The sequence below is a fragment of the Saccharomyces cerevisiae genome, chromosome XV (assembly GCF_000146045.2).
Source record: "Saccharomyces cerevisiae S288C chromosome XV, complete sequence".
Classification (NCBI taxonomy): Eukaryota; Fungi; Ascomycota; class Saccharomycetes; order Saccharomycetales; family Saccharomycetaceae; genus Saccharomyces; species Saccharomyces cerevisiae.
The window spans coordinates 931,698-946,185 of record NC_001147.6 but is presented as its reverse complement, the minus strand read 5'-3'; the positions used below and the strand labels follow the sequence as shown (position 1 = coordinate 946,185).

General features: G+C 40.1%; 5 protein-coding genes across 5 annotated transcripts; 2 read left to right on the top strand and 3 right to left on the bottom strand.

Moving 5' to 3' along the window:
- Positions 1-177: 177 nt before the first annotated feature.
- On the bottom strand, positions 178-1,590 carry MRS2 (Mrs2p; the record flags this gene model as incomplete). Its single annotated transcript, NM_001183754.1, has 1 exon — positions 178-1,590. One exon carries the CDS (start codon positions 1,588-1,590, stop codon positions 178-180), a length of 1,413 nt encoding a protein of 470 aa, NP_014979.1.
- Positions 1,591-1,828: 238 nt separating this feature from the next.
- Positions 1,829-2,530, bottom strand: VMA4 (H(+)-transporting V1 sector ATPase subunit E; the record flags this gene model as incomplete). Its single annotated transcript, NM_001183752.3, has 1 exon — positions 1,829-2,530. One exon carries the CDS (start codon positions 2,528-2,530, stop codon positions 1,829-1,831), a length of 702 nt encoding a protein of 233 aa, NP_014977.3.
- A 270-nt stretch (positions 2,531-2,800) lies between these two features.
- Positions 2,801-6,565, top strand: MIP1 (DNA-directed DNA polymerase gamma MIP1; the record flags this gene model as incomplete). The annotated part of the gene is made up of 1 exon (NM_001183750.1): positions 2,801-6,565. The coding sequence occupies one exon, from the start codon at positions 2,801-2,803 to the stop codon at positions 6,563-6,565; it is 3,765 nt and encodes a 1,254-aa protein (NP_014975.2).
- A 271-nt stretch (positions 6,566-6,836) lies between these two features.
- On the top strand, positions 6,837-9,455 carry SCD5 (Scd5p; the record flags this gene model as incomplete). Its single annotated transcript, NM_001183749.3, has 1 exon — positions 6,837-9,455. One exon carries the CDS (start codon positions 6,837-6,839, stop codon positions 9,453-9,455), a length of 2,619 nt encoding a protein of 872 aa, NP_014974.3.
- Positions 9,456-9,688: 233 nt separating this feature from the next.
- PDR10 (ATP-binding cassette multidrug transporter PDR10) lies at positions 9,689-14,383 on the bottom strand (the record flags this gene model as incomplete). The annotated part of the gene is made up of 1 exon (NM_001183748.1): positions 9,689-14,383. One exon carries the CDS (start codon positions 14,381-14,383, stop codon positions 9,689-9,691), a length of 4,695 nt encoding a protein of 1,564 aa, NP_014973.1.
- Between the last annotated feature and the right edge of the window lie 105 nt (positions 14,384-14,488).

Genomic DNA, 14,488 nt, shown 5'->3' with positions numbered 1-14,488 from the left:
ATTTTGCTCTTAATAAAAAAGTGTCATTGTATAATTAGTCTTAGTTTAATTATTTATGTTTTTACAAGGACAAAAGATTTGCTGTTAAAAAGAGTTTTAAATACCCTTTTTTCTTACATATGTATATATACAGGTTTATGCTAATAATATTGTATAGTTTATCATGATAATCGCCTTTCAATTTTTCTTGTCTTCTATCAACCATTTCCAAATCATATCTCTGTTCTGCTTGTTCTTAATATCATTCTCCATGTTAAATTTCTTCACCTTTGAAAAACCTTTATTAATCTTATTATTCGACAGGTTAGCCTTATTAGTGTAGCTGCTGCCATAAAGTAGCACTCCCAACCGCTGCTTGGTTGATTTCCACCACTTCCGCCTTCGCTTTAGTTTATTTGTCAGGGCAATAGACGCTGATGTTTTAGGATACACACTGGAGTTTGCGGGTGAGTTTGGATACATGGTCATCTTTGTCACGGATCTTAAAGAATTAAAATTTTTCTTGGTGATATAAAGGGCAGAAACAATAGAAAATACCGCCACTGAAGTAAACCCCCATTCACTCTCCTCGATGAAATTCTTTAAATTCATACCATAGAATGCCGGCAGAACAGATGCTACTGTGAATCCCAACGTGTAGATGGTAACTTTCAACTCCAACAACATTAAGGAATTTCTATTTGCGTCCAATATGATGTTGACAATTTCTTCAGTAGATTTGATATCCTGAATCAAAGATTCTGATTGCTGAACGTATTCATCACATTGGGTGTAGTACGTCTCTATAAGCATTTCCAAGTCCGAAAAATTGTCCTTAGGAGACTTCTTAACTGTCAAGTACATGTTTGCTAAATCATCGTCGTTTTCTAATAGTTCATCTAATAGATCTCTAATCAATAAAGTTTTTTGGTAAAAAAGCGTAAGATCTTTGGACTTAATTAAAAGATGCCGCAGTTTAAGTCTATTGACCTCGTTTTCCAGATCATTTAAGATTTGAATACAGATTTGTGAGTGAAGCTTGAAATCTGTTTCCAGTGCGCTCATTACGTTGATGAAAATACTCTCGAGGGCTCTATGCTCGTAAAATTGAGAGTTATTCTTGGTGGAGGACAACTTAGACTCCAAGTCATACATAAGTACACTCAGTTTGGCAGCGGCGGAAGGGTTTGTTGTATCGAAGACGTAGACCTTATCTCGTTCGATAAGAGCTTTGATATGCAATAAGTTGATGACAATACAGTTTGGCTTACACATGATGGTTGGAATAATATCAATAGAGGAGTTATCTATTTTCCTCAGGTCTCTGGGGAAAAGGGAATGTTCAGTTAAAAAGGACCATTTAGGAAACTTCTCGGACATTGAGATAATATTTCCCTTAGAATTGAATACCGTACACGAAATGAACAGTGAATCAGAGGCAGAAATGGGCTTCAACGATAGTAACTGTTTCCGCAATATGGTGCTGTTGGTGTTTGCAGCAGTGGATGTGTCAGCATACTTTCTAAGAAATGGCGTGTTTGGTCTTCCAAAAGTTATTCTCGACAAAGGTTGGAAACAAGATATAGAACGTACCAGGAGACGCCGATTCATGAGATGCTTGATTGAAAATCACTTTCACTACGATTGCGTATACCGTTACTGTTAGCCTTGGTGCGATCTTGAGCCCTATTGTTCTATCATAATGCTGCAAAAAAAAAAAAAAAAAAAAAAAAGAAGAAAAAAAAAAAGAGACAAAAGACTGGACCACCACAGAGGAAAGAACAACATACAAAAAAAAATCTGTTAGGAGTGTATATGTAAGTATGTAGGTATACAAGCTGCTGGTCGATCAATCAAAGAACTTTCTTGTCTTGGAAGGACCATACAATTCCAATCTGATGGCGGGCAATGCCTCTTCACTTAACAATTTCAATCTTTCCTCCAAAGTGTTGTTAATTTCAATCTTGTCTGATGCATTGGAGACCACAACACCGCCGGAAACAAGGTCTTTGTTCAAGTAATCATTGGAGATAACAATCTCTTCCAATGGTGCGCGCTGGGCCTTTTCCCCATACTCACGCATAATGTCGTCCTTCATCGACTCGATTAAATCGACGTCTCTTTCAAGAGCCTTGACAATCGCCTTAGGTTCCAACAACTTCAAAAGTGCCTCCACGATCAATGATTGCAAAATGGGCTTGTACTCGTCCCGGTTGTTGGCAATTCCTGACAACTTTTCCTTGGTTTCCTCGAATATCCCGTCTAGCGACTGTTCACGAGCAGAAAGAACCTTCAACCTCATTTTGTTTGCTATCGTTGACTTAGTAATCTGTTGCGAAAGCATGGCCTTCTTCAACTTGCTCTTGAAGTTGCCGTCAATGTTGTTGGTTTCATTTCTTACGATGTTGGTCTTCTCGATTTCGTACTCTTGGTCAGCCTTCAATTGGATTTCCTTCGCTTTTTCTTCAGCTTCCTTTCTGATGAAAGCTTGCATCTTGTTCAATTCATCGTTCACTTGGTTTGGTGTCAAAGCAGTAATAGCGGAGGACATGCTGTATCGGATGGTGCGTGGCCTGTTCTGTGCCTCTTTTGTAAAACAGTTACAAACAACTTTTCTTGCAACTGCTATTGTTCTTTGCTGATATATAGCGTGAGTTCTTATCGAAATGGCCGCTTTCGCCCCTCTCCGTGGCGGGTGACCTCGGGCGCACTTTTAGCCGATACTCAGTAAACAACAATAGGTATGGACTACGAAAGAACGGTTCTAAAGAAGAGGTCGAGATGGGGATTATATGTAGTTGTTGAGCAACGAGGGACAAGTATGACGAAATTGATGGTTAGATCTGAATGCATGCTGCGAATGGTGCGGCGGCGGCCGCTGCGTGTGCAGTTTTGTGCTCGATGGTTCTCCACAAAGAAGAATACCGCAGAAGCACCCAGGATTAATCCTGTGGGGATACAGTATTTAGGTGAGTCTTTGCAAAGACAGGTATTTGGTAGTTGCGGTGGTAAAGATGAGGTGGAGCAAAGCGACAAACTTATGGAGTTATCGAAAAAGTCGCTAAAGGACCATGGGTTGTGGGGGAAGAAGACGCTCATCACGGATCCAATATCGTTTCCTCTGCCGCCACTACAAGGCAGGTCGCTAGATGAGCATTTCCAGAAGATTGGGCGTTTCAATTCTGAACCGTACAAGAGTTTTTGCGAGGACAAGTTCACGGAGATGGTGGCACGACCGGCGGAATGGCTGCGGAAGCCAGGCTGGGTTAAATACGTACCTGGAATGGCACCCGTCGAAGTGGCATACCCAGACGAAGAGCTGGTGGTGTTTGATGTAGAAACACTCTATAACGTCTCTGACTATCCGACTTTGGCCACGGCCTTGTCATCGACGGCGTGGTACCTTTGGTGTTCGCCGTTCATATGTGGTGGTGATGATCCTGCTGCACTGATACCCCTAAACACATTGAATAAAGAGCAAGTAATAATTGGTCACAATGTTGCGTATGATAGGGCACGGGTTCTCGAAGAATACAACTTCAGGGACTCGAAGGCGTTTTTCCTCGACACTCAATCTCTGCATATTGCATCTTTCGGGCTGTGTTCAAGACAACGTCCGATGTTCATGAAGAATAACAAGAAAAAAGAGGCAGAAGTGGAATCGGAAGTACATCCAGAAATTTCCATAGAAGATTATGACGACCCTTGGTTAAATGTGTCTGCTTTAAACTCGCTAAAGGATGTAGCGAAATTTCACTGCAAGATAGATCTTGATAAGACTGATAGAGATTTCTTTGCTTCCACAGATAAATCAACGATAATAGAAAATTTCCAAAAACTGGTCAACTACTGCGCCACTGACGTAACGGCCACAAGCCAAGTGTTTGATGAGATTTTCCCTGTTTTCCTGAAAAAGTGTCCTCATCCAGTTTCGTTTGCAGGTTTAAAGTCCTTAAGCAAATGCATTCTGCCGACGAAGCTAAACGACTGGAATGATTACTTGAACAGCTCTGAGTCTTTGTACCAACAGTCCAAAGTCCAGATAGAATCCAAAATTGTTCAAATCATAAAAGATATCGTCCTGTTGAAGGACAAACCAGATTTTTATCTCAAGGATCCCTGGTTATCACAATTGGATTGGACCACCAAACCTTTAAGATTGACAAAGAAAGGTGTTCCTGCAAAGTGTCAAAAGCTGCCCGGCTTTCCAGAATGGTATAGACAACTTTTTCCCTCAAAGGACACTGTAGAACCTAAGATCACTATTAAATCAAGAATAATTCCGATTTTGTTCAAGTTATCGTGGGAGAATTCCCCCGTAATATGGTCGAAGGAGTCTGGATGGTGCTTCAACGTGCCCCATGAACAAGTAGAAACATACAAGGCTAAAAATTATGTTTTGGCAGATAGCGTATCTCAAGAGGAAGAGGAAATAAGAACGCATAACCTAGGATTGCAATGCACAGGTGTTCTTTTCAAAGTACCTCATCCCAATGGGCCGACTTTTAATTGCACTAATCTTTTAACCAAATCGTATAACCATTTTTTTGAAAAGGGCGTACTAAAATCTGAGTCAGAATTGGCTCATCAGGCTTTACAAATTAACTCTTCAGGGTCTTATTGGATGTCAGCAAGGGAAAGAATCCAATCCCAATTTGTAGTCCCCAGTTGTAAATTCCCTAATGAGTTCCAGTCTTTGTCCGCAAAATCGTCGTTAAATAATGAGAAGACAAATGATCTTGCCATAATTATACCGAAAATCGTCCCCATGGGCACAATCACTAGAAGAGCTGTGGAAAATGCGTGGTTAACCGCATCCAATGCAAAAGCAAATAGGATAGGTTCCGAATTGAAAACTCAAGTCAAAGCTCCTCCAGGTTATTGTTTTGTTGGGGCGGACGTGGATAGTGAGGAATTGTGGATAGCATCTTTAGTCGGTGACTCCATTTTCAATGTTCATGGTGGTACCGCCATTGGTTGGATGTGTTTAGAAGGCACTAAAAACGAAGGTACAGATTTGCACACGAAGACTGCTCAAATTTTGGGGTGTTCTCGTAATGAGGCGAAAATTTTTAATTATGGTAGAATTTACGGCGCTGGTGCTAAATTTGCGAGTCAGTTACTTAAAAGGTTTAACCCATCTCTAACTGATGAAGAGACAAAAAAAATTGCGAATAAGTTATATGAAAATACGAAAGGTAAAACGAAAAGATCAAAATTATTCAAAAAATTTTGGTATGGTGGATCTGAGTCAATTCTATTCAATAAATTAGAAAGCATCGCGGAACAAGAAACTCCAAAGACACCGGTACTGGGATGTGGTATTACCTATTCACTTATGAAGAAAAATCTGAGGGCGAATTCCTTTCTACCTTCAAGAATCAATTGGGCCATCCAGTCATCTGGAGTGGATTATCTACATCTTCTTTGTTGCTCCATGGAATATATTATTAAGAAATATAACCTTGAGGCAAGGCTTTGCATTTCCATCCATGATGAGATTAGATTTTTGGTGAGCGAAAAGGACAAATACAGAGCTGCTATGGCTTTGCAAATCAGCAACATATGGACGAGAGCAATGTTTTGCCAGCAAATGGGGATAAATGAATTACCGCAAAACTGTGCCTTTTTCTCGCAAGTAGATATTGATTCTGTCATACGTAAAGAAGTCAATATGGACTGCATAACCCCCTCGAACAAAACCGCCATTCCTCATGGGGAGGCGCTTGATATCAATCAACTGCTAGACAAATCCAATAGTAAATTGGGTAAACCAAATCTCGATATCGACAGCAAAGTATCACAATATGCCTATAACTACAGAGAACCTGTATTTGAAGAATATAATAAATCTTATACTCCAGAGTTCTTAAAATATTTTCTTGCGATGCAAGTCCAGTCAGATAAGCGCGATGTGAATCGGCTAGAAGATGAGTATCTGCGGGAGTGTACATCCAAAGAATACGCTAGAGATGGGAACACTGCAGAGTACAGCCTCCTAGACTATATAAAGGATGTCGAGAAGGGCAAAAGGACTAAAGTACGTATTATGGGATCCAATTTTTTAGATGGTACCAAAAATGCCAAAGCTGATCAACGAATCAGATTACCTGTCAATATGCCAGATTATCCCACACTTCATAAAATTGCTAACGATTCAGCAATCCCAGAAAAGCAATTGCTGGAGAACAGGAGAAAGAAGGAAAACAGGATAGATGACGAAAATAAGAAAAAATTAACCAGAAAAAAGAATACCACGCCTATGGAAAGGAAGTACAAAAGAGTGTATGGTGGCAGGAAGGCATTTGAAGCGTTCTATGAATGTGCAAATAAACCGTTAGACTATACTTTGGAGACAGAAAAACAATTCTTTAATATTCCTATAGATGGAGTGATTGACGACGTTCTGAACGACAAATCTAATTATAAAAAGAAACCATCACAAGCAAGAACGGCATCATCATCGCCAATAAGAAAGACTGCGAAAGCAGTACATTCCAAAAAATTGCCGGCAAGGAAGTCAAGCACTACAAATAGAAATTTGGTTGAGCTGGAAAGGGACATTACTATTTCTAGAGAGTACTAGGCAAAATCTGCATTAGCTTTCGCATTTGTATTTATATATACAGCACATTATAATATTATTTTTTTATTTATTTCTACTTACTTTTTTTCGCCAAATGAGAAAACAAAAGTAAGTTGCCCCTATTAGAAAAAGAGTTAACATTAGGAAACGGGGACAAAACAAAAGGTAGAATTCAAAATAGGAATTCAAAACCCAAATTATCTGCATCTTCTCGTTAGCTAAGATTTTATAGATCATTGCAGGCTCGATAAATTTTACATGGTAACGAAACATGTCGTTTGATTGGCTTAATGTTCCGGGATTGGACTTAAGCAGCGGGGACCAAGCAGAAAAGAGGCCATCGAATGGATTAGGACCACCCAGTGTGTCTTTTGATTTTGGTATAAATACTGCTGCTCCACATGATTCCAGCTTTTGGGATCAGGGATCAAGAAGTCACAGTGATACAACTTTGTCTTACAGAAATAATCACTCAAATACAGCAGCTGATAATGCCACTAACGTGAGCTCTCCTCAAAAGGATAATCCACCTAATGGGGAGGTACGAACACTTTCTGGAGGCGATGTGTACGCGGAGTCACCAGAAGACATGCAAGTCCCATTGTCTTTATCACAAAACCAACTTACCCATGAAGAAATAAGGACATATCTAAGATGGTACCACTATATATGTTTGAGAACCCATGGAAAACTAGTAAGATTGAACGACGTGTTTAGGTTCTTGACCAATTTTAATTTATCACAAAAAGTAAAAGATAGAATTGTGGAAATTTTCCGTAGCTGTAAAAATGCGTTAAATATTGGTCAATTTTTCGCTGTTTTAAGATTAGTTTCTAGAGCTATTATATATGGCATCTTACCTCTAAGACGCATGATCTTGGAAAAGGCACCTGTTCCCAAACCACGTCCTATCCTAAGTAGTGAGAATCACGAAGAGGTGTACGAGGAGGTGGAAGACGATGATAGTTCTGCCAAAACTGGTGATCAAAAGGTCGATTTTGACTCATTTGCTTCATTGCTGTTGACTGGTAAGACAACGAGAAAAAGAGTCAGGAGAAGAATCAAAAATTTGAATTTTAAGAGTAAGAAGGTTAGGTTTTCAGAGCATATAACATTTCAAGACCCTCCAAACCTCAATCAAGAATCATCTAATAATAGTGAAGCAAGAAAGCAAGATCCTGATGCAGAAGATGAAGATCAGGATTCTAATAATGACAGTCCTTTGGATTTCACATTGCCCATGGATCAATTATTAAAGAGGCTATATAAGCGGAGAAAAAACAGCGGATTAGTTTCGAGTTTGCCCAGCGAACAACAAGAAACTGAGGAGGAGAAGAAAGTTTTGGAGGATATGAAGGATTCCTTGTCCCATTTCAAACAAATACAGACTGTTGATTCTGCCTCATTGCCAATTTCATCGGTATTTTTACAGAATGGCAATACTCTACCAACTAGCAATGTGAATAACACCACTGTTCCACAGCAACTTCCGTTAGAACCTTTGAAGCCAACCGCCACAGGTTCAGCTAATCACCTGGTGCGAGAAGAATATAATCAGGGGTTGCATCCAAGCAACGGTGCCATCCAAACAGGTTTACAACCTTTAAAACCAACAGCAACGGGCTCTGCAAATTATTTGATGCGAAGTCATATGGAACAACCTCAGTCTATCAAACCTTCGAGTACACCAGAAACAGTTACAAACTCTGGGGGACTTCAACCTTTGAAACCTACCGCCACAGGTTCTGCAAATTACTTGATGAAACAGCATATCTCACCTTCAGTTAATAACCCAGTATCTTCGATGTTTCAGGCGCAATTTACGAACCAATCTTCATCTCCACAAAGTACAGGACCAGCATTTCTGAATTCTCCGAACATTACTCTTCCTCAAAGCAATCAACAGCAACCTTACCAAGAGGTTAATCCGACTCAAGCGAAAATTGAACCATCTAACATATCGCCTCAACACACCTACTCTAACAATGTTCGGATTAATAATGGTAACATCGTATCCATGCCGAAAGTAGAAATAACTGGTGCATTCCCCCCTCAAAACACTCTTCCTCAACATCAGCAATCGCATTTGCTTTCTCCTCAAAATACGATCCCGCAGCACCAACGGTCGCAATTGATATCTCCACAAAATACCTTCACTCAAAATCAGCCCATTCTTTCTCCGCAACATACTTATTCCAATAATCAAGCAACAATGATATCCCCCCAGAATACGTATACTAATAATCAACAGCAGCCCCAACATCTTCCACCTCCTCCACCTCCACGCGCTCAGCAGCAGCAACAAGGGGCCATTGTGCCACCTCAACATATGTACTCTAACGTGCAAAAGCAGAATAATTTGGTGCCGACCCAACCCTCCTATACAAATTCACCAAGCATACAATCTCCAAATTTTTTGTCACCTCAGAATGCTGCTAATAGTTACTTTCAATCTTTACTTTCTTCTTCACCATCTCCAAATCCTACGCCATCAAATGCGTCTACTGTTAATGGCAATAACGCCAGTAATGGCATAAGTTCATTCCAAAATACTAGTGCGGCAATGAACAATACTCAATCTCATCAGACGTATATTCAGCAGCAACAACAACAACAAACTCAACAACGAATATATGGTGGCCAACTTTCTCAAATGCAACAACATCCGGGGCAACTTCACTTAAACAACAGTGATATACATAGCCAACCTAACAAGCCTAATTACGGAATGCTAGGGCAGCAAGTTCATCAACAGCAACAGCAACAGCAGCAGCAATTTCCATTCACTGCAGATGTTAATAGATCCAATTCAAGCGATATTTTGGGTAACTTGCAGTCATTGCAGCAGCAAGTCGATGCTTTACAAATCCAATATAATAGGAGACCATAGTATCGTAAGCTAAACGAGGTGTATAGTTTTGAAAGATAATATATGTAGGTATATGTGTACATAAAGTCACAAAAGTGATGTAATTTATGAACACCTGTTTACTAGCATTATTTATTGTCTTGATTATTGAGCTAGTCTTTTAGTTTCACCAAACATTTAGCAACATGGCGTAAACCTCTGAACAATAGTTAACTAATTTTGCATATACAATGAATGTAGCCAGTAATATTTAATTATTTCTTTAATTTTTTGCTTTTCTTTGGAACCCGCACCAGCCAGTATAAAAATATTGCTGCACAATAGTCAAAGACAATATATGCACTAAAAATGCCATAGTTCATCCATCTACGTGAATACGAAGAACTCACAGTCGCCAGATAATCATTGGTAGAACTGAATTGACAAAAGTGACATTCAGTTTCGGAACTCCCATCGAGCAGATAACCCGTCCCGGTGGATTGCATATAAGGTTCCATATATTCCGAGCATGTCATACCGCTTGGAGGAACAATTTTTAAAAGTTCGTTGCTGGAACAAACGACACTAGCATTGGCCAGTCCTACCGATAGCAGAGCATCAATGAGGTATGTCAGTGGCGATACTCTATACATAAAAATCCAGAATCTTGGTAGAATATTTGGCGTAGCCAGAACACCGCAGAAAGATAATGACATTATAAAGAAAAGTGAAGCGAGATTCGCAGCATTTTCTGCAATTTCAATGCATGAAATCACTAATACCCCCATTGAACTGATGTAGACGTAAAACGCGCACGCAAATAACCAAAATAAAGCTCCTCGTTCATGAAGTTGATTTGCATAAGAAGCATTTCTGTAAAATCCAACAGGATAATAATAGACGAAAAAAGCTATAGTACCGGCCAGTAAATTCCAAGGGATTTCCACGAGAATCTGCGATACAATAAATGCTTTCCACGAAAAGGTTCTTGATGGCCTTTCTCTAGCTTCATAAAGTTCCCTCTGCTGAACGAAAAGTGGTAAATATTGTTGCAATATTGGGTTGAATACCACTGTAAACATAAAAATGGCCAGCATTTGATTCTGTAGGCCCTGTAATGATGTATTCGCCTTGAAAAAAGTGAAGCCTATGAAGAGTTCAGACACAATTGTTGAAAAAAATTTTGACCATAAGTAAAATGGTGTTCTCCAATATTGATGGAATAATCGATAACTCACCAATTTGATCTGGTACAAAGTTGACGTAGCGAACTCCTTCTGCTCCTCATTTGACGAACCTTCCGTCCGTTTAGGCAATTCTCGTTCCATCCAGTCCAACTCTTTCTGCATTTCCCTATATTCTTCAGAATCTCTCCAAATGGCAAAATAATCTTGACTAGCGTGAGTTCCTGGTGCAGCACCTACTATTTCTAACATCCATTCGGCTGGATTGGCATCTGGTGGGCATTTATGGGCACCATGAGCTTCGAAATAGTTAATCATTGTTTTGCAACCTTTCCCTAGCTCTCCAAAATATACAGTTTGTCCGCCCTCTTGCAAAAATAGTAACCTATCAAACTCTTGCATTAAGAGAGCAGAAGGTTGATGAATGGTACATAAAATTGCTTGTCCGCGACTAGCCAATTTCTTCATTAATTGACAAGTTGACCATGCAGTTTGGGAATCAAGCCCAGACGTGGGCTCATCTAAAAATACCAACAGTTTTGGTTTGGCAGCTAACTCCACACCTATGGTTAACCTTTTTCTTTGTTCCACATTTAAACCTTCACCAGGAACGCCTACTATGGCATCAGCATAAAGTTTCATCTCCAATACCTCAATGACTTCTTCAACGTATTTATCTTTCTCCTCGATGGATACATCATCGGCTTGACGCAGGTACGCGGAAAACCTTAATGACTCTCTCACAGTTGCGGTTTTCAAATGCAAATCCTGCTGCTGACAATAACCAATTGATCTGGGGAAAGACTGGTCCCGCGGTCTACCATCTACGAATACATCACCAGTGATTAAACCCATCGTGGTTCTCTCGGCAAGACAATCTAATAACGTTGTTTTTCCTGCACCAGATGCGCCAATCAAGGCAGTTAGTGTACCAGGCTTGACCCAACCATCAACATTATCCAAAATTCTCCTCTTCCCATTCTTAATCGGGATATCGTAGCATAAGTTTTTCCAATGAAAAATCGCTTGTGATTTGGACAATTCAATGTCATCACTTTTACTAAAACTATTGCTTTGAGACGCAGAAGATGAAGGAGATGAATAATGCTCCTTGGCGACAGTTTTATCGTTACCCATTATAGCTGCATCAGAATCGCGTAAAAATCTTGAATCAGTCGCACTTGAATTGTTGTTCATCTCTACATCTTTCTCAGCATCAGATGTTGACAACGTTGGTTGGTTTTTCTTTTTCTTCTCAGAGACAATACCCTTCTTCTTCATCTTTTTAACCACACTATGGGGAAATACTAACATCTCACCATTTTGCTTTGCTCCTTCATTGTATTCACAAAAGAATAAATACAGAAATAAGAAAAAAATAATGTATGCTAAACCAATACCAACAGACCGCCATTTGTTCTTATGTCGATAGCCGTAGTTCGTTTGAATGAAATCATCACCACTTACATAATTATTTCCTGGGATAGAACCGAGGGCGGAGCAGGTGACTTCGTCACCTGTTGCGTTGACATAATTTGGCCCACTAGGTATATACTGAGCACATGGGAAATTTCTACCATGAAATTCGTTAATCATTAGCGATTCAAAAAGGTAAGACAATGGGTTGATATAAGAAATCCATTTTGACCAGCCAAGCATTTGGACTCTTGGGATGGCAAACCCAGTGTACATTGCAAAAGCTAACAGAAGAACAGATGCGGGAACCATTGCCTGAGGTAAAGTTTTCGACACTGAGCCAATGCATCTGAACAAATGCGACATAGCAAAAACTGTTATAATGTTTATTAAAAAGTAAAAGAAAAAAGCACCGGCATCTCTTTTTAGATTGATTAAAAAATAATATGGTATGTTGAAAGTTACTGCCGTGGCTAATTTTGTTGGAACATCAGAAAATGTAGAGGCGAAGGCATCAGCACTTGGGCGATATAACGAGTAAGTCTTGTGCTTTTCGGTAATGGGCCTCGTCTCATAGAGTGAAAAGATCTCTAAAAGTGATGAGAACGCATTGAACAGAATAGCAAAAAAAATAGCCGCGCCTCGGTAATAAAAGGTTGTTGTGGTAGTGGAAAGCATGACTTCATAAAACATTGATCCCAAGATAAGAGCCATTGCTGCATGACTCAAAACCGTGAAAAGTTGAATACTTGGGTCATTCTTAATCCTCCATATATCCCTGATTAGAATATACTTAACTTGCAAAAAGAAACTTACTGTATAAGGAGAGGAGGGCCGTGCTCTCTTAGATTGTTTGGCAATATGTGCATTTTTTATTTGTTCTCTTTGCTGGGAAGAGTCTGTATCTAAATGTTTGTTCACCTGCACCTGTAATTGTTTGTATTCCTCTGATTGAATCCAGTACTGGTTCATTTCATAGGCCGTTTGTGGGATCATAATTCCATGTTTGACCATGTCTTTGTCCTTAATTCTTTCAGAAGGACTAGTAATAGAGGTCAAATAATCTGCTGTGGTCTGCCTTTCGGGACACACATATCCCATTCTTTGAAAGTACTTTTTGGCCTGCTTACTTGGGCCAAAGAAGATTTGGTAACCATCGTAAAGAACACAGACTTTATCGAACAAATCATAGGCATCTTTAGAACATTGGTAAATGGCCACAGTGGCTGCAGACTTTGTGATAGTGGCTTGCGTTTTCAAGGCCTTGATGAACTCCAGCGCGGTAGCAGAATCTAAGCCCCTCGTGGCATTATCCCAGCACTGAAACTTCGAGCCACATATAGACACTTCAGCAATGGAAACTCTTTTCCTTTCTCCCCCGGATACACCACGAACAAAATCATTACCCACTTTTGTATCTGCAGTGTGGCTCAGTCCGTAAGTTGCCATTGCCACTTCAGTCATGTGTTTGGCAAATGTGTCCCTATCGACACCCTTGATTCGGTTCCTTGGTGTCTTCAGTCTTGCCACTGTGTATAAAGTTTGGAATACTGTCAAGTGCGGGATGTGAATGTCTGATTCTGCATTGTAGACCACTTCACCACGGTAATGGTTTTTGATCTCTTTGTTGGAGAATCCATTGTACGTGATGATTGTGTCCGGAGAAATCTTGAATCCGTGTGTATTTACAGATATAGATTTCAGCAGCGTAGTACATCCTGCACCGGGTCGTCCAAGCACAACAAGTAGTTCCCCCGGATTGATGCATCCGTCCATCGGCTTCAAAATTTGGAAACCGGAGTCATTATCTTCACTCTTGCCATGTGTCCGGTGGAAAAGACGTCGGGATATGCACCTCCAACTCATTTTCAAGTATTTGATGGGCATATTACCAAATGTTCCCTGATATGTTATATCGGCAGAATCACCGGAGGCACTCAAATCTTTCCAGGCGCAACCTAATGAAAACGGTTTATAGAAATCCGAATCATTCTCGCATATTTGTGCCATATTTCGTACCCATCTGACACTCGAGAAATTTTCTGATCGAGGATCCAATGTCTCATCGTAGTCTGGATCATTGACGTCCAAAAGGATTGGGTTAACTCCCTTGATATCACTAGCGAAAATTGACCGGCTCAATGACGATGAAGAAGCAGCAGTTAGTGTATTCGGGTCGCCAGTGCCGGTAATACGCTTTTCTTGCGATAAAAGGGAAGATTGGCTCGTCAGCGTTCTTGCCAATTCTTTTATTTCTTCTTGAGCTGCCGCGTCGAGGCCTTCGTACGGCTGTGTTTCGTTAGGTGGGCCGTCCGGCGCAGCATTTCCTTGATTCAAACCCGAGTTTGAACTTGAGGGCGCTTGCAACATCCTAACAACTATGTAAGACCAGAAATTATTGTTTGATTTTTCTACTATACCGGAAACGTTTACTAAGTATAGAAATATAATAACGCTAGATATCTTCTATGGTTC